Raw genomic sequence first — 20,904 nt, 5'->3', positions numbered from 1 at the left:
TACTATGCATGTAAGCATGTTTAAATGGCAAATATATAACAAAATTCAATGCTTCAGTTTTCTTTTGGATCAAATGAAAGTTATATTTAAAATTACATGAAGGTGCTTCGTTGTGATTATCAAAATATATGAAAACAGTAATTCAAATGTATTTAGTTTTAAGGCATAGTAAAGAAGTGGGAAATATATGATAGTTGTAGTTATGATTTTGTAGCTGTTTTGATAATCTTTTCATTCTCTTCCATTTAATTTAATTCCATTAATTAGTATTTTTTTATTATTATGTTTTTTTTTTTTTTTTTTTTTTGCAACGTTGCATCGTTGAAAGGTTGCCAAAAGATGTACAGTTAAACTCCAGTCAACCCCAAAAACTGCTCATTCTTACTTGGTATAATGTCATAACCCTACAATATTTAAAAAAAAATAAAATAATAAAAATATACACAAAATAATAAAGTATGATATATTTTAGTGAAATTTAATTTACCACCATAAAGCAAAACAACAAAAAGAAGAACGGTACAATCCTTACGAAATAATGTCTTTCTCTTAAAAGCTAACTTCAGTATATCCATGCAGTGTTTAAATCAGTTCTTCTCTTTAGTGAAGCTTCTTACACCAAACAAAATCTGATTTGCCACTGTACTACACCCACTGATTTGGTTGACTCTACACAATAAACTATATTTACTCTGTGCAATAAACTGTTCTTTTTTAAAACCAAGCACTGCACTTTTTCATATGCTACTTCTGCTTTTATTACTATTTTATCAACAGTGAATAACCACTTAATGACCTTTTACACCATTTACAGCGTTATAAAGGGTCAGTGAGCCATTTTCTGCATTTTTTTTCACATTTAGAGCAGACTGTAAGTGGACATTAAACCTTTCTTAAGTGTTATACTGGTTACAATATTCAAATGTGAACAGTAAACCTTTCCCCATGAACATGTTGATGATGGTAAACCCTTCTCTGATTTTTTTACACTTTTTACAGCATTTATAGGTGGAGTAAGAGCTCTTCTCTTACTTTCTACACTCTTTACAACATTTACAGTACGTCTTACTTTTTACACTCTTTAATACATTTTTAAATGGACAGTAAGATTTTCTTTTAAATTTTACACTGTTGAATATATAAACAGACAGTGAGCTGTTTTTCATCTACATTTTACACATACAACATTTATATGTGGACAGTACACACTGACAGCATATAAAAACGTAGTAACTTGTTACATTTTACACCATTTACAACATGTACACAGTAAACCCTTTTCTTATTCTTTACATCATATATGTTCACAATGAGCTCTTTTCTTAATTTTACACAGATAGTGAGCTTTTCTATTACATTTAACATTACTTATAACATTTATAAATGGACTGTGAGCTTTTCTACTACTTTCCACGGCATTTATGAATAGCTAGACAGCTCTTTAACTTTAGCTAGACGCTCAGACTGCTTAAATGATGTTCCATTGTTTGACAAAACTAAAAAACGACAGCTAGTCTATGCCATGTTTTGGTGCTGTACACACTTTACTCTTTGGGATTAGTGTCACGAAAGTCAGCAGCACAGTGATACTGCAGAATCGGCCGACTTAAAAACTGCACCCACCTATGCGCTTGCCATTCTCTTTTGACACGTTCTTGGACTTCTCCTGATAAATGAATTCCTCTGATTTCGTCCTTTTGAGAGGTTTAAATGGACAAGACATTGCCGTAATCCTTCACGAAAGCCCGTATTCGATTTCCATTAACTAGAAAAATACCATGACGGGAGAAAACCATGACGTTTGTGTTTTTTTTTTTCTATGGGCGGGATCCAAACCATACCGATCTTGACTCACTTGCTGTACGTCTCATTCCGCAGCAAAACGGTTGGACATGTTATGACTCGAGCACCGTGGTATTTAGAGAAAACAACGACATAATAACAAGAGAAACGTATGTAACATTTGTATCGACTATCATGTTTTCTTACCGCTTTAAAAGAAACTAAAATATCCTTCCCGACAAAGGTTTAACTTTGTAACATTGTGGTCTACAAAGGTTTCGCCTCCTGTAGATGAACCTTTGGAACAAAACGTTTAAATAAACGATTCAATTTCGTTCGACTCCTATAGCAAATTCTTGCTAAATTATCTGCTCTTTAAAAGACAGGCATGCTGACCAACAGCAAACCAATTAGTTATTCCACGACAGGGGGTTAATCATTAGATAATAAAACTTCATCAAACGTCACAAACTATAGGGATGGCGCGCCTTCTTCTGGTTAAATCCTCACATGACACTGATCAACTGCATGCCTGCATCCAGACTGCAAAAGAAATTTGCTAAAGTGTCCGAAAATGTTGTAAGGAACATAAGTTTGTTTGTTTGTTTGCAAGTTGCCTGTTTAATAAGGTTTTATTATGAATGGACTCTCAATTCTGTCTTTGACTACATGGCAATTCTCAAGTTCTCAAAATGTTATTCCAATGATGCCACGGACACATCCCAGGAAAAAATTGTTTTCGCAAAAATTTTGCAAAATTTACATAGGCTACTCAATTTACATTTCAGATCTAGGCTAAATAAAACCGTTTAACCTACAAAACTACAGAGAAGCAAATGAAATCAGCGTTTCGAGACCCCAATACTTCAAATCAAATACGTTCACTACTTACTCATTATTAGCACAACAATACAAAACTTACCGATTGACTTGGGTTTTCCGTTGAGCTCCATAATTCCCTTTACTTTTCTTTTAGTAAAAACAGCCTATATCCCAGTTGCTAAAGACGTTTCACGTCCCGCAGACAGACACCCAGAATCAAGTGGTGCTCGCCTGACTGGGTTGGGTAAAAACAAACCATTCACACACTGTCAGGAGGACAGTTTCATGCGCTGTGTGGACCCGCCTGTTATCCAGAGGAGTGCACCGAAAATTCACCAACACACCCACCACAGCAACACCGGTCTATCAAGTCTGCTCCCAGCTAATGATGATGTCCTGAAAAGTCTCATTGGTTTCCACCCTATATTCATTTCAACTGGATGTATCATATTTAAGAAACGAATCTTATTCGGAGTAATTTGCAGAATTAACTTGATTCAACTTCAGTTATGTTAAAAAAATTCCTTATGAAAATATGCCGCAAAGACAGAATTGCTAAAAAATATTGGTCCCTAATCTGAAACGTCTGCAGAAAGAAGCACATTATCTTATCAGGGGTGTAACGTAAGTGTGATGTTTGCGGTTTGCATTCAGAGTTCAGATTGAATTCCTGTGGTAAGCCAATACATTGTTTATTTCACTAAAATAGAGGTTGCATGTTGTTCATGTTGATGGGGGCATGTGTAGCTAGCAAGCATGCAAAGCAGTATGTCAAGTTTTTTAAATGTGTTTTTAAGTACAGTCATATACAGAATTATACAGTAAATGTTAAAACAAAGTGGTTTTCATGCAACTATTGTTTTGTATATCTTCAAGTGTTGTACATTAGAAATTGTAATTTGAGCATTTGTAATAATAGTGATAATAATAATATAATAATAATAATTTTACCATGATTTACAGAGGCCACTAATATATAATTAAGTATAACAGTTTATACAATATTTAAAATTATAATCCATTTTGTCACCTTTCTTTAAACCATTTGGAATTTATCCAGTTGTTTACAAGAAATGTATTAAAATCAAATAATTAATTTATCCAGAAAAAGTATGTGGTTATATTTAAATAAATGTCTGAATAATGATTAAACATTGTTTCCCTCCAATTCTGTTATTTTTTCACAAGTGTTCAGTTTTGAATTTTGATATGAAAAAATAAATAGAAGAACTTTTGTACATTTTATTTTAATTTTCATTTCAAACAGAAATAGCATATGTGTCATCTAATGTGTGTGTGAGAGAGAGAGAGTTTGTCTGTAGAGTACACATACAGTACCAGTCAAAAGTTTGGGGTCAGTAGGATTTTTAAATGTTTTAAAATAAGCTTCTCCTGCTCACCAAGGCTGCATTCATTTCATCAAAAATACAATACAAATTGTTGAAATTGTGAAATGTTATTGAACTATAGAATAACTGTTCAAAAGTAGTTTATCATGTAATTTAACTATTAATTCCAGTGATTTTAATGATGCATTTTCAGCTTCATTACTTCAGTCTTTAGAGTCTCATGATCTTCCAGAAATCAATGTAATTAATTGTATTATTATTCTTATTATTATCATTATTATTATTATTATTTTTATTATTATTACAGAATTTGACTGGTAGTGTATATGTCCAAATAAACAAGCAAATCATCTTAAAAACACACACAACATGTATCAAAAACAACAATTTAGTAATTAATTATTAAAACACTGTATTTTTATTGTTTGAAGTGTACAATTTAGACTATATTTGAAGCTTAGTATGATTAGAAGGTTATTTTTTTAATTCAGTTTTTAGAGGTTATGTCAATTTAACATTGGTACTCCAGTGAAGTGAAATGAAGTGAAGTGAGTATTGTCAGGTGCTCTATTGTTATTTTTAGGTGTGTCTTTCTCAGTCACTCACACACACAAACACACACTCACACACACACACACACACACACACACACACACACACACACACACACACACACACACACACGCACGCACACACACACACACACACACACACACACACACACACACACACACACACACACACACACACAGTCCAGTGAATTAGGTGCCTTCAAAGGGCATTATATAAAACGTATTAGAAAACTGTTCATTATACTGTGATACTGGGACTCAAACTGAATTAAAAGTCTTTAACTCTTTAATCATTTGGCAACAACTGCCCCTTATGATGTTATGTGTTATGTGTTATTAGAGAATTATTGTAAGAGATTGTATTAATGATAAATTCATAACACAATCAGACCAATCAAACCGTCCAGGGTAAGTGATCATGCCGGAGCAAACAATGTTGTTTTGTAATGCAGTATCTGGGTGTGAAGCAATAAACCAAGGTAGGCTATGGTTAAAAAATTCCTACAATGAGCTCAATTAAATTTCATAATCCACAGGTGAGCGCAGTAGTGCAGAACACAAAACCCCTTTGCTTATTGATGAGGATTTTGAAAATCATCTTGCTTGGCAGCTACACCCTTCAAAACTGCCAAAACATACCTGAACTTCAGGCAGAGGTGTGACTGTGCATGCTATTTTTGGATAACTTATTTATAGACAAGAGTGAATGTATCTTACAAACGTTATACCCTTTGCTTTTTAGAATTTTTAAATTATAAAACTGCAAATGTGTTTTTATTCAAAACTGACTGTAAAATGCCTTTTGCTTATGATATAACTTTTATGCACTTAAAATTTGGCTTAATTAAAAAAGGTTTAAAAAGTTATACAGTACTTTTAATAGGCGAAAAATAATGCAAAAAATATAAATCACTTAACACTATCATCCAAACTCTATCACATTGACTAAACACACACAAACACTATAATATAAATCACTAAAAATCCCACAAAGACTAAAAGAACACTAAAACAACAACACTTCAGTATTGTTTGTTTTATCAGCTGTCTTTTGTCACATGGTAGACTAAAATATTAAATTTTTATTTGTTTTACTATTCTATTTGAATTATATTACTTGAATTAATCTACACACAAATGTTTACACTATGTTTTGTGGACTTTTTAAAATACAGCCTCTGTCCTAAATCGCTTGGATGGATGAGGAGCCTTTAAGAGGCGCGCCGTTACTATAGTGACTTCCTAAACAAACATGGCGGTGACTGTAATAAAGAGAACTTCTCCATTGTGTCATTTAATATAAGTGTATTTTTAGACATAAATATCTATGAGGCGTTTGCATCAACCATCACAGTAGACGTGTTTTACTACGCGAATGTTTAACGTTATATTTTTTTACCTAGACTAATATTTTAACGTCAAAACAATGGCTGATGAAACTGAACCAAAAGCACTAACGTTAAAGAGTTCAGAACCGTCAATAAACCGGCACACACCAGCTTCAAAGACAACTCAGGTAAGAAAATAACCACTGACTGAACAGTTGTGTTTAACATTTGCACTGTACAGTTAAACTTGTCAAACTGCCAAAATAATGTCAGTTGTATCTTATGCAAACCAATTTCTAGCTAAACTTGAGATCAGTCTTTTTACACTGGTGTTAACTGAGGAAAGCGTACAGCTATCATAACATGCTGAAAACATTCACTGATGCCTCATAAAGAAACACAATACATAAAAAAATAAAAAATATATATAATACATCATCTGGGTGATAACACACAATTCTAAAAATATAAGTTTCTTAACTATTATATAAATTATGTGAGGAAAACATATTTTAACATTGCAATAACAAAATAATTTTTTATAATCCCTTATTTTTAATTTAGTTACATGTCACTTCAACTGTACATTTATTTATTATCATTCATTTATTAATTCATTCATACATACATTTTCCTTCGGCTTAGTCCCTCATTTATGAACTGCTAGCTATTCCAGCATATGTTTTACGCATCGCATGCCCTTTCAGCCGCAGCCCAGTACAGGGAAACATCCATACACTCATATGCTACGGCCAATTTAGTTAACCAAAATCAACCTATAGTGTATGTCTTTGGACTGTGGGGGAAACTGGAGCACCTGGAGGAAACCCACATCAACATGGGGAGAACATGCTCACAAGAAATAGAACTCCACACAAAAGGAGAACACCACACAGAAATGCCAACTGTCCCAGCCGGGACTTGAACCAGCGATCGTCTTACTGTGAGGCGACAGTACTAACCACTAAGCCACCTTTAACAAACATTCCAAAGCATTTTTTTTTTTAAATGCAATTTTCATATTTTTGTTTTTTTTTGTGTGTGTCTACAGGACATTTCTCATCTGCTGGCCAGCATATTCAATGATCTCTACAGCACAGAGGTGATTGGGAAGGACACCGTTTCCAATCTCAGTAAATCACGAAGAAGAGGCAACAGCTACCATGAAAAATATGTTGAGGAGCTACAACAGGTCCCTCTATGTTTACATCACATCTGACAAAATGCCTGTAATAAAATACAGCTGTATTATTAAAGTTTGGGATCAGTAAGATGGTTTGAAAGATGTGTTTTGTTTCACAACTAGGGTACATTTATTTAAACAAAAACGTATTTAATTTATTTAAAACAGAAATATGAAGTGAAAACTAGATGAGTAGTCAGCTCTAAAATCTATGGCAGCCTTTGAAAATTATGGTGAAAATGCAATCATTTTAGGGCCTCCAACTGTTCAAACTTTCTTACTCTAAAAATTTGGAATCATTATTGTCCTTGGCTCAAGATGATTAGATTGCACAATGCCATTTTCAATTTGCAGATAAATTTACAAAGTGAAAATGAAAAAAAAAAAGTTACTTTGAACCGTTGTTTTGTCTACTTAATTATTTTCAGTTTATCAGATTGTTATCATCTAAATTCTAATATTTCATGATTTCATTGTAGGTGCACAGTGAATACAACAGACGTATTCAGAATGCTGATATGCTAGAGACACACATCATACAGGCCCGTCTTCAGGCTGCTGCAAAAGAAGAGCATGATCGCAACAAAATCCTGGAAGAAGTCGGTGAGGCTTACCAACAGCTGGGACTTCCCCCAGGTAGACCTCTGTACTTCTGTTGTGTTAAAAACAAAGCAGTATTGTTATCATCCACAGTCTGTTGGCAGGTTTGTAGTGCTATGACTAAAAACACAGTATTAATTATTTTTCCATAGTAAAATCAGCTTTCAAGTGGTGTGTGGACAGTGGACTTTTGAGGAGCAACAGCTTGATTTGCCCACTGGACTACACAACAGTGCACAACCCAGTTGTTAAAAGCCCAAAAGGTAACATTTCACATAAATTTACACCTCTTCCACACACAATTGCTGTTTTTCTAATTGTGCACTTCCGATTTGAGGAAAGAAGGAGGAAATAATTTGAAATAAAAATGTTGTGTCTCAAGTAATCCATAAACACAGTGTAAAGTGAGAAAAAAGTATGTTTGGCTTTGTAATTTATTTTTATCCATGAAGAAAATGACATTTTGCTTGGTGTTTTAAAGTCAAAACAATATTTTGTTCCTCCAGATAATTTTTTTTATTGATTTCTATTCTGTACAGTAATATTCAACACGTGCATAATGTTGACTTGTTTCAAATTTGTAGTTATTCATGGTCTGCTTATTTTTCCTAATTCTAATAAATTAATTGGAGTACTTAATGGATGAATTGTCTGGCGAATAATGGCATCTCAGTATACATAGTTTTTAATGGAGTTAACTTGTTATTATAGGTTCAGCGGTGAAACCACGTCTCACTTTGTCTCCTTAACCAATCACCTATTTCTTTAAGCTTATTTAAGGAAGGCCATCCCTCTAGGTACTCCTATAATTCATGCAAAGCATCATGGGGTAGAAAAAGTAAAAACATACCCAAACAACTAGATTAAGTATTGTAACTGTAATACTGTCTCTATTTTACAGCCAGGTCAAGTCCAGGCTTTGCCAAGCCTACTTTCTCTTATAATATGCACATCTCCACTGAACTGCAGGATGATGGTTACACTCCGCTTCCTCCACACGCTCATTCAGCACACAGCCTGCTTGAATATTCAGAGGAGACAATCACACTCTCTTCCTCTCCAGAGTCCAGCTCCATCAATGACACAGAGGTTTGGCCCTGTATAGTAATACATTTTCCTTTTATCAAAGGCAATAGAATGACCTTTATATATTTTTTTTACTTCATTATTTTTTTCCTGTACTGTTAGTCTAGAGCCCAGATCAAGACACATTTGCCTGTAAATGTTACTCATTATTTAAAACACAAGAAGTTTTTGGTTTTAAAAATATGAACTATACTTATAAAAATCATGACACTATTGGATCATATAAAACAAAAAAAATATAGGCACCATGTAATTTAGATGAAAAATGTAAAAGATACAGTGACCATTGATCACAGCTAAAATCTATTCCATTACCATTATTTTTTTAAGTTTCAAATACTTAAATAAAATTCCTAAAATCTAGGCGTTAATTAAAAGCTACAGTTTTAATTAAAAACAACAGCCATACTGCAAGATTATCTAAAATTGTAAAGGTGGATTTTCAAAATATGTTTCTTTATTCATAGCATCTTTAAAAATCATTAAACACACACACACACACACACACACACACACACACACACACACACACACACACACACACAAACACACATATGTATGTATATATATATATATATATATATATATATATATATATATATATATATATATATATATATATATATATATATACACACACACACACACAAGTAAAACACATTCTTTTATACATTAAAAATGTCACAAATCCTAAACTAATGTTGTTAATTATGAAAGATTAAAAAATAAATAAATAACAATTTGTTTTTCAACTGTTTCAAAACTAAAGCTAGGTTTGGTGGCGAAGGCTTCTTGGATGGAGAAGACCAGTGCTAAGAGTCATGCAGAAGACAGGGCTTCCCTGAAAAAGCACAAAGACCGGCATAAGTTTCTGCACAACCCTCGCTTCTTGCTGCCAAACACTCAGCATGGAGGAAAGTCTCTCATCATCCCAGGGAAAAAGAAGCTGGAGAATGTGGGAAAGAGCAGGAAAAACAACGGCAGAGAGAGGTGTGATTTTTATTCATGTGATTATAGTGTTACATGAAAATGTCTTAAAATAATATTAAAGACAAATATTTCAATTACTATGGAAGTCAAAAGCTATCTGTTTTCAACATTTTTAAAACATCTTCTTTTGTGTTCAACATAATATCAAAACAGTTTTTTGACAAGTTGAATATGCATAAATTATGACTGAATTTTACCTTTAAGTGAAATTTGTTTTTAGGAAGAGACACTCGGTATCAATTTATCTGATATTAGTCTTAATCTTTAACTTTAATTTAGTGGACAAAAGTACAAACAAAATATTTTCATTGTAAAAATGATCAAAACTCATTTTTTACATTTTTGATTAAATGCTAATGGTCTAATCCGATTCAGTGATTTATGCTAAGCTAAGCTAAAAGTGCTTCTGCCAGACCCAGATATAAATTAACTAAATTAAAATAAAAGATGGTAAAACTCAACTATTTAACTCTAACTTCACCTGTAAAAAACAAGTTTTCTTCAAGATAAGAAAAGACACTCCGAAAATGCCGTTTTGTAATAGCTGTCACTCATGAAAGTCTGGATGATCCCTTTGGACATCAGTATCCAAAAACCAGCTCAAAATATATGGGCTCCTCTGAGCCCATCACACATTTGCAATGTAATTATTTAAGAGGAGCTTTAGCACAAGGAAATGTGATCTTTGATTTTGTTTGAAAATTCCCTTGTGGCTTTTCGCAAGGAACAATTAAGCAATTATCAAAGAATGAAATGCTGCTTTTATAACCAAACATGAACCTCTCATACCAGCAGTTCACCTTCTTACTGTGGACTTTTAAATCAGTTAAATTTAAATGTTCTATAACTTTTCTTTTGGAGTGTATTGTAGCTATCAAAAGCAAAATTGATCTATATTTAATTAATTTAACAATTAATTTGTTCAATGAATACATTGGAAATTCTTTCTTTGTTCTCATATCACTGAAACAGAATGCAAAGAAAAAGAAAAAAAAATTTTTTTCCATTTTTTAAATTTAATTGCATTTCACAAAAACGTCCAAAAGTTTTTTGGAATTGTGGTTGTGCAATCCTATCAAATTCAAAACAAATAAACTGCTCTATGCCTTTCCTTTAAACCCCCAAAGCCGTGCTCTTTGTTATCAGATTGTTTGCATTCTGAACAGCTTTATACAACCATTATTGTCACAATATTTGTGCAGCTTGGGTAGGGGAAATATGATACACAAACGCTCAAAATGCAGATCACACCCTATTGTCTGCCGTATGATAAATGCTAGCATGACTTTGCAAAATGCTAGAATGGGTTATTAGTCAATCAATATTTTCATCTTTTTTGATTTAGGCTCTTAATTGTGTCCAAGCACACGTCAGCATGAGAGAACACTGACAATTGGATTAGAAAGGAATGATATCATCACCTATCTGGCACAAGTGGAATGACTCTGGCTGTTCAAATTTTCTCTTCACAGCAGCCAAAAGAATCACAAGACTGTCAAAATGTCTCAGCTGACTCTTTCTGCAATTTGAGTCAATGAGCTCTGTGGAGTTCATGTTTTCTGCTTCTGGGCAGTCAACAGTACAACAAAAGATCCTGTTTGAATTAAATATTTGATAAAGTGCAGCTGGATAGTTGTCATAAAACAAATCCACCGAGTTATGATTGTTTAAATATTTAGCACCACACAACAGAAAATGTGTAGATTTTAGGTGAGCATGCTCATCAATTTTAAACAACATAGTCTTGATTGTTTCCAAAATTATTTGTTTGCAAATTAATTAAGACTTACTAATATGCCAACACATACTGATTCATCCCCTTATTAAAAAAGGTGCACACACTATAATACTTTGTTTTCTTGTTTTTGTTAATTGTGCACATGTAGTCCTTCACCTGTTGTGGTCAAATCAAAAATTAAAACATTTACACTTTAGTCTTTGTCCAGTTTGACTGCAAACAAATCATTTCCTATCAGACCTAAATAAAAGAACTGAAGTAAAAGAAAACTTTCATGGCTTGAATATTTTAGTGACATTGTAAAGATGCAACATTCTAGAAATGACAGATTCAGATTCAGAAAAACTTCTCTTTTCTATCTGGACAATCTGCTGTCAGAGGGTTTAAGTCAATATAGTTCAGATCCCCATCTTGCTAGTTCAGTGAAAAACAAAAAAGTTAATCTGCCTGTCAACTACATCAAGGATTGTATCCCCACATTAAAACCAATAACTGTAAGGTATTAACAGATTTAATTTTATATGTCAGCATGTAAGCAAATTGGGCATACAGTATATTATAATAATCTTGACCACTTTGTATAATTTGTTTACTTTTCGCTGTCAAATTACTGTAACTCTTTAACAGGTACCTGTTTAACCTTGTATCTATAGGTTATAATTATTATTTTAATTACTTATTAGTATTTATCAGAGTTGTGCCAGCATATTATTCAATACAAAATGTGGGTCAAAAAATAATTTTCTAGGAGTGAACCTTAAAAGGTTAAAATTCAACATAAAACAAATAATGAATTTAATCTTGCCATGATTTACTAAAAAATGGAACAAATTATTAAAGCAAATTCGTAATCTGTGGACAGATTTGCTTTTCTGTGTCATGTACAGGTTCAAGTGCATAGTCAACACAGGCTAATTAAAAATACGTGCTTCAGCATATATTTTTTGTGTCAGTGCAAAAATGCACAATTTACATTTGACATCAATTTCTTGGAAAATTAACGCTACATGGTAGCATGACACCAACGATGTTTGTTTCTTTTCACACTATATTTACAGGGTTTAATCAACAAATAAAGGATTTTTTTTCATGCAGTTCTTTGCACAACGCCAAATAAATAGCACAAATCAGCGGCATCTATGATTTAAAATCAGATAGATTTGCCTCACTTATTTACAGTATCTCCATATGGACAACTTTTTATGGCGTTGTCTGTTTGCTCACTTTTTACTTGTGTTGTACTTGTGATGCAAAGAACTTGTGTTTATGTCCACATAATATATGAAAACAATGTAAAATCAAGGTAAAAGTAGGTGGTCACGGTGCTCGTTTCTCTCATATTCGCCTTTGAAAACACTATTGGTTGGAATTAGGGAAGGGTTTAGAGTAGGTCAGTGTTTTGCTAGGTGATCTGCATGACAAGCCCTGCCTTCTCAAGGACATGTACAATAAAAAAGTGTATCTGAAACAAACAATAAAATGTACCCTAAGCAATGTATTTCAGGTTCTCAAATATGTAAACAGTGCACTCTACTGGATTTGTCATCTGAAATATGCAACGAAACACACCTGAAGCAATGTATTTTACATTTTGCAAAATGTCAATTTTGTAATTTATGTAATTTAAATAATGTAATTTATGTATTAAAGCGGGTATGTAAAAGTTCCTTGTTAGCGGTGACACTTTCGGCTGATGCACAAACAAATGGTTGCATTCTGGATATCTGACAAAATGTGGTGACAAAATGTTTTCTTTGTTTTATAAGAAGTCTTGAGGGTCATGCGCCTATTTTCACTGCAAATCCACCAGTGATCTTCTTCAGTGACTACAGAGTAGGACAAGTCTATGAGGTACAAAAGCAACTTATATTGCATTCATTTTAATTCATTTGATTCACTTGATTCAAGCACATTTTCACTGTGCTATATCCTGTATACTGTATAGTAAGATTTGCTGAGTAAATAACTATTTTGTGTGTTCTATTTTTACTAAATGACCAGTAGTGTTGATTTTCCCTCCAGAGCCCCTTCTGAATGGTGTCTTTCCAGTGCGGTGTGTTTTTGGTTTTAATAGCGCCTTGTGTTCCCTGTAGACCTCAGTGGAGCTCAAAAACATGACTGCGAGCAGCCGTCACATTCGAATGATTCCTCCAACCTCCCCACACTTCTCTGTGGGTTTGGGTGAGAACCTGCTAACCTCATGAAAGACTCATTTATGTTGGCAGAAGGGGGATTTGAACCATTTCCATTGATGCTGTTATAGGCATTTATAGCAATACTGAAGCAAATAGCAATGATAAGAATACAACCAGAATTAATATTAGCAATTAAAACTTTTAAAAACATTTTCATTTTCAATGATGTGAAAATAAAACAAATTAAAGAAAATATAAAAAAAAAAAACAAAGCTATTTTTTTATTTTTTAAATTGCTAAAGCTAGTGTTATTTTAGTATCTGGAGAGTAATTATTCCAGTTTTAATTAATAATTAAAATATTTTTTTTATATTTTACTTAAAATATACAATTGATGTCAGAATTATTAGCCCTCCTGTGATCTTTTTCTTTTTTAATTATTTCGCAAATTATGTTTAACAGAGCAGGGAAATTTTCACAGTATGTCTGATAATATTTTTTCTTCTAGAGAAAGTCTTACTTTTTCCCCGCCTAGAATAAAATCAGTTTTTTATTTTTTAAAAGCCATTTTAAGGTAAAAATTATTAGCCCCTTTAAGCTATATTTTTTACAGATGATCTACAGAACAAACCACCTTTATACATTAACTTTCCTAATTACCCTAACCTAATTAACTTTGTTAATCCTTTAAATGTCACTTTAAGCTGAATAGTAGTGTCTTGAAAAATAACTAGTAGTATTATGTACTGTCATCATGGCAATTAGAAATTAGTTATTAAAACTATTATCTTCATAAATGTGTTGAAAAAAATCTTCTCTCTATTAAACAGAAGTTGGCAAAAAAATAAATAAATAAATAAACAAGGGGGCTAATAATTCAGGGGGCTAATAGTTCTGACCTCAACTGTATATTCTGTATATTCCCTTTTCAATTTAATTTTAGTAAAAGCTTTTAGAAAAGTTTTTTTGTCAATTTTTTTACAAATATGTCTGTATAGTTTTATTATTAATTATTATTTTAGTTTTAGGTAAATTAAATTAATTTGCCTTCAAAGATAAAATATATTTTTATGCATTTTATTTTATTGTGGTATTTTATTCTTTATTGTGTTTTTTTTTTTTTTTTGTCAAATTCTTGTCAAAAGATGTCTGTTTAGTTTTTATTAATTAATATTTTATTTTTAGTAAAATTAAATGTAATTGACTAAAGTTGTCTTCCGAGATTACCGAAATAAAAAAATGTATGCATAAAAAAAGGAATAATTTTAAATTGCAAAAGTTTTTGTTGTATGTTTTTAGTTGTTGTGAAAAGCATTAAAAGTATCTTGTGTTTAGTTTTAGGTATTAAAACCCCAGCCAGGATAACATTTTTCTTTTTTAAAGTGATCAGATAAATTAAAACCAAAATTGAATTTCAATAAGTATTTATATAGATATATTGTTGCAACAAATTACTACAGAAAATGTACTTACAGTTGAAGTCATAATTATTAGCCCCCCTTTGAATTTTCTTTCTTTTAAAAATATTTCGCAAATGATGTTTAACAGAGCAAGGACATTTTCAGAGTATGTCAGATAATATTATTTTCTTCTAGAGAAAGTATTATTTGTTTTATTTTGGCTAAAATAAAAGCAGTTTTAAATTTATTAAAGCCATTTTAAGGTCAAAATTATTAGCCCTTTTAAGCTATATATTGTTTCGACAGTCTACTGAACAAACCATCATACAATAACTTGCCTAATTAGCCTAAACTACCTTAAACTAACTAACATAGTTAAACCTTTAAATGTCACTTTAAGCTGTATAGAAGTGTCTTGAAAAATATCTAGTCAAATATTATTTACTGTCATCATGACAAAGATAAAATAAATCAGTTATTAGAAATGAGTTATTAAAATATTATGTTTAGTAATGTGTTGAAAAAAAATTGGGGAAAAATAAACAAGGGGGCTAATAATTCTGACTTCAACTGTATATTATGTTTTAACAAACAAGTTGACTATAATGACTATACAAAATAATTATGGACCACACAGCATTTCTAATTTTCTTTGTACTAAAATTACTAACAATAAATAATCTAAAAATATGCACAAAACAAAACCATGGCTAGACATATTTAAACAAATAAAAATAATTATAAGGAAAAAAAAAACAGAAACTATAAAAACAATTCAAACTCTTAACCAAAAGTATTTTATTCTGTAAATTATACTAAATGACACTGAATACAAAAAGATTCTAAGGAACTGCCTAACAACATTTTTGTATCCCCAAGTGGAAGAATAAGAAAACAGTGACATCTACTGTTAAAAATGTGAAAAAAAAAAACTTTATACATAATGTGAAATCAGATTTGCAATTGAGATGAGACGTATTATCACTCAGCTGTATGTTCAACAGGCCGGTTCCCTGGTGAAGGAGGCATCGTGGCTCCAGGAATGAGCTGTCAGTATATGGTGCGTTTTGCTCCAGATTCTCTAGCAGACTATGAAGACGCTCTGGTTGTGGAGACGCAGATGCTCTATCCTCTCATTATACCAATAGAAGCCTGCAGATCTCCTCCGATACTCACCTGTGAGTTAAAAGAAGCAGCATCTAGATCTTAAAGGGATAAATAACTCAAAAAATGAAAACAACATGGGCACATTTACAGAACATGCACACTAATAGGCTAATAACTATAGGCCCACATGGAAACTGCGGCCACAGAAATCATACATTTTTTTTTAACCCATCATTCATGTACAGTATATTCATGTACAATGAATGTATGTAAATATGCATTTATGAAGTTTTAATGTTAATTTCATTATTATTATTTGACATGCAAATGTTTGTATTATTGGACAATATAATTTAAAAATGTATATTTTCAGTGTTTTAGATATATGAGACCCTTACTTTGTTTATCCAAACATGTGGTTCTAATTGGATTTGCATTTTAAACCTTAAATTAAGGTTATTTTTATTTTATCTATTAAGTTTTTAGTTACTGTTTTTTTTTTTTTTTTTTTTTAGTTCAACATAATCCACTGATTTGTTGTTGTTGTAGTTTTATTTTTGTTGTTATTTTGTTTGTTTTAACAAGTTTCTGCACAGAAATTGCAGAAAAAGTCTGCATTTTCTGTCTGGCCCAGATAATAATTCACAAAAATTCAGCTTATTGAAATGACTTGTTGTTTTCTCCGCTGAAAAAACAAAAACAAAACAAAAGTGTATTGCAACATGACAGTAGGAAAGGCTCATATATGATCCTATAAATATGCTGCATTTTGATTTTAGCACTTTTACTTCTATTGAAGGAGTTAAGAACACATTATTAGAAGTCTTTGGGTCAAGAACAAAACTGAATTTGGTCTGATTTTATTCTCTGTTAATGTAAAATGTATGTTTTGTCAGGATGTGCTCACATCAAACACATTACAAACGATCATGAGCTTAAATTCTATAAAAATCTGATACATGGAAAAACTTATATATATAGTGTACGACATTCAAATTCATATTTGAATTTTATATGTATAAAATGTATGTAATATATGCAACATATTTTTTTATTTTATTATTGCTAAATTGCTAAAATGTCCACTTACATATATATATATATATATATATATATATATATATATATATATATATATATATATATATATATATATATATATATATATATATATATATATATTATATATAAATGTATTAAGCATTAAGGCTGTAACAATTTAAAAATTTGGAAAAAGTGAAGCGCTATGAATTCTTTCCAGATGCACTGTATGTTCCTATAACGTATCACACATACTCTATGCACTTTAATAAACCAATAGAAATCAGGTTTATGTGTTACAGTACAGGTCAAACTTGACGTAAGGATAAAAATCTATCTGTAAGGATCAGTTTATGTTTAAGCCTTTATGACCTTACTCCGATAAAGGAAAATGTATTCACGTGTTTACATGACCACAAGCAAAATCAGGTTTATGATGTGTTTGTATACTCACTCAATGAAAGCCAATGGGGTCCAGTGTTGACTAAATTTTGCCTCTACTCTTTCCATGTGCAGTGCCGGCTGTCATGGACTGTGGTTTCTGCCTGGTGGGAGGAGTGAAGTTTATGGAGGTTTTATGTCGGAATGAAGGACTGAGTGCTGGAACGTTTTGTGTAATGCCTAAGAAACAGTGGCCTGCTTCAAGCCTCAGGGTAAGCAAGCATATGTCAATGTGATGACTCTTTTAGTTAATCATAGTTAAGATTTCATTGACATGATTAATAATTATACATTCCAACAGAGCTCATATTTCTTAGTTTAATATGCTGTTTATTTTATTATAGCTTTTGCTGTGCATTTTAAATTGAACGACAACAATGGCTTAAAGCTGTAAAATCACTATGTAATTTCAATTTTTAGAACTTGTACATTTTATTACAAACCCTATGAAAACTTGTTTCTATCACAGAATTAATTCTTTTTTTATATAATTCTGACTTTTAAATTGTATGTTTGCATCTCACAATTCACATTGTTAGGATCAGAATTGTGAGTTTATATGTTGCAATTGTACAGTATTACACATATTTGTTTTTTCTCAGAATTGCAATTTGGTATACAGTTTTAATTTTATATCTTGCATGCATAAATAAATAAGTACATTAAAATGAAATAAATAAATAAATAAATCTCAGAATTAAGACAAATGAATTTCACATTTTGACTTTTTTCCCATTGCAACTTTTTTTTATAAAATCTCACAGATCACAGAGAAATTTTGGCATAAAAATGCGAGTTACCTTACTTATTTGTTCTTTGACAAAAACAGACTTTTATAAAAAAACTTCTGCTAAAATGACAGACTCCTCTCTGGCAATGCAGAAGCTCAATCAGTCTGTTTAAACCTCACTTGTTCTTGTAACTGACAGTGAGTTCACATTTAGATCTGCCTCCATCTAATCAGCAACTTGTGGATAGAACCGAGTTCTCATCCTATTTTCTTGTTTTTCGATTATCTATTTTACTCAGAAGTTTATCACAATGGAAGAAATTGTTTGTTGCTACCCTTTTATGCCTTTGCTTTAAAAGAGCTTTGATTGATTCAAAATTGTTGACCTGTCTTGATATATTGTTACATGTTATGAGCAACAGTTGAAACCATAGTTTGTCTCAGTCTGCAGTGAAGTCGACTTTCACAGAACAGCCTCCCTTTGCTATCAGTCCCTCTATTTTCGGCCTTCACCCTGGACAGGCTACTGTCATAGAGGTGAGATATTATCTAGAGTGCATATTATGATGTGTATGCGCTGTTGTCATTTCAATAAATGTCATTTCATCAGCTTGGAATTATAAAGTTCTATCTGCATTATGACTGAATTTGAGATATCGAGCTTCAAAGTTTTTGCATTCCATAACAAACAGTATGTGTCTAACATTGTTTTTTAAATAAAAAGTCTTAACGTGCAATTTCTTTCCCAGCAGTTAACTGTTTTTTTTTAAATATAACCCTGTGTGCATTTGACTGCTTACATGCCTTAAGAGTATGTTGGTTTTAATATTTACGTACAGTACCATAGTGTACACTTTCTGGCAGCCAGCTTTCGGGGCATGTACTTCAAATTTGTCCCGCTCAGTAAATATTGTATATTAGGGGTTAAATTTGATCAGACTTGAAAACCAATTCAGATAATAAGCTTCATGATTATACCGAGCTGCAAGATCTGCAAGTTACAGAGATGATTAAACCAAAACTTGTTCTGTGAAACTTCTGTACTTCTGGAAATGGAGTGAAGAACACCATTTGAACATCCACAAAACTGTGTTTTTTATTTAGTTTTAAGAATTATTATTTTAAGTTGAAACTTCACAGACACGTATTGGAGACACATGCCGGGATTTTCCTGGTTCAAAATAAGGCAGAGGTGGTATCCTTATTAAATTCTTTCCAACTTGAAACAAACACATTTTGCATCATTTTTGCAATCTTATTAGTTAAAACATCTTATTTAAAAAGGCTAACATTTAATATATTTAAATACATGACCAGTGCTTGAGCATCACTTGGAGTCTGTTAGTATCTGTGACTGCTTGGATGATTTTTGACAAAAACCAGAGGTGGTGTAAAATTTGATGGAGTTGGCCATGTATACAATATACAATCACCTTTTAAACAATGTGGACTTTTCTGTTATGATTTGATTGGCAGCCTCTTACTTTGAGCCCATCCATTTCTTCATTGTAGCTTTTTAATGTTTGACACAACAGATTCTCTCTGATCGTCTAAGCACTTTTCTTTTAAAATGCAGATTTAGTTGTGTGTCACCTAAGCAACTTCCAAAGAAAGACTGAAGACTAATGAATATGTTAATTTATGATCATTTTCAGATTTTGTGAACACATTGATTCACACAGGCTGAACTGATTTGCACAGACTTGAATGTTAATCACAAACCTATAAGTCTGAGATTTCTTATGTTTCTATTTAATATGATCTTCAGGTTGTGTTTTTCCCCACAACTCCTGAGCTCTCTACTCAAGACTTCACCATTGTCTGTGACAACTGCCAAGTGAAGGACATTACGCTCCAAGGTAGTGAAGCAATTTGGCCAAACATATACAGTATTTGAGTATTGTGGCTGGTGTCTCTCTTTGCACGTTTTGTATGGAGTCACTAGTTAGGGCACTTTCAGCAGGTTTCTCAGTGGGTGCATCATAGAGGGGGCTAAACCGGATACACCTGTTTATAAAGCAATATTTTGCTCATGCTTACACTTGTGAAACATTCAATTCACCTTTATTTGTATAGCGCTTTTACAATGTAGATTGTGTCAAAGCAGCTTTACATAAAAGGTCATAGTAAAATTGGAACAGTGTAGTTCAGTATTTAGTGTTTAAGTTCAGTTCAGCTCAGTTCAGTGTGGTTTAATAATCACTAGTGAGGGTCTAGACACTGGAGAGCAAATCCATCAATGCGCAGCTCTACAGATCCCAAACCATGCAAGCTAGAGACAACAGCGGAGAGGGAAAAAAACTTCACCAATTGGCGAAAGTGAAGAAAAAAAAACCTTGAGAGAAAACAGGCTCAGTTGGGCACGACTATTTTAATTTCTCCGCTGGCCAAAAGTCTTGTGCAGAGCTGCAGTCTCAGTGGCGGAGGCTATAGGCTTGGCCTCAGCGAAGACTCATCTGTCCCTGGGGTGTCACAGGGATCAGTCTTATGCTCTTTACTCCTCCATGACCACCACAGCAGCTGCTCAGGATACGGCCTGGTCCAGGATATGGAAACCTTGGGATCATCTCGTCTCTGGTCTTGGATCAATCAGCGACTCT

The 20,904-nt window shown here is 32.4% G+C and overlaps 2 protein-coding genes across 15 annotated transcripts in view; one reads left to right on the top strand and one right to left on the bottom strand.

The window, feature by feature from the left end:
• The window catches only part of plcd1a (phospholipase C, delta 1a), a 46,174-nt gene extending 43,313 nt beyond the window's left edge, over positions 1-2,861 (bottom strand). Inside the window, exon 1 of one of the 2 annotated variants that reach the window (XM_005162701.6) lies at positions 2,705-2,861. In XM_005162701.6, coding sequence (XP_005162758.1) covers positions 2,705-2,735 — 31 coding nt within the window. In that variant the 5' untranslated portion in view covers positions 2,736-2,861. 2 annotated transcript variants of the gene reach the window in all.
• A 2,906-nt stretch (positions 2,862-5,767) lies between these two features.
• The window catches only part of dlec1 (DLEC1 cilia and flagella associated protein), a 36,691-nt gene continuing 21,554 nt past the window's right edge, over positions 5,768-20,904 (top strand). For 5 of the 13 annotated variants that reach the window (XR_012399278.1, XM_017353956.3, XM_678134.8 and 2 more), the window contains exons 1-12: positions 5,768-6,041; positions 6,905-7,045; positions 7,516-7,672; positions 7,789-7,899; positions 8,538-8,725; positions 9,492-9,712; positions 13,217-13,301; positions 13,544-13,631; positions 15,990-16,163; positions 17,650-17,786; positions 18,749-18,841; positions 20,073-20,163. Coding sequence is in view for 11 of the 13 variants with exons in the window: in XM_017353956.3 (XP_017209445.1) it covers positions 5,952-6,041; positions 6,905-7,045; positions 7,516-7,672; positions 7,789-7,899; positions 8,538-8,725; positions 9,492-9,712; positions 13,217-13,301; positions 13,544-13,631; positions 15,990-16,163; positions 17,650-17,786; positions 18,749-18,841; positions 20,073-20,163 (1,576 nt within the window). In the remaining 2 variants the exon portion in view is untranslated. Of the gene's footprint in view, positions 6,797-6,904; positions 7,046-7,515; positions 7,673-7,788; positions 7,900-8,537; positions 8,726-9,491; positions 9,713-13,216; positions 13,302-13,543; positions 13,632-15,989; positions 16,164-17,649; positions 17,787-18,748; positions 18,842-20,072; positions 20,164-20,904 lie in introns of all 13 variants that reach the window. The other 8 variants (XR_012399277.1, XM_073940637.1, XM_017353955.3 and 5 more) reach the window with 3 other exon arrangements.

Source organism: Danio rerio, chromosome 24 (genome assembly GCF_049306965.1).
Source record: "Danio rerio strain Tuebingen ecotype United States chromosome 24, GRCz12tu, whole genome shotgun sequence".
Taxonomy (NCBI): domain Eukaryota; kingdom Metazoa; phylum Chordata; class Actinopteri; order Cypriniformes; family Danionidae; genus Danio; species Danio rerio.
Note: the sequence above shows the minus strand (reverse complement) of the source record. Positions and strands in the feature narration are given on the sequence as shown.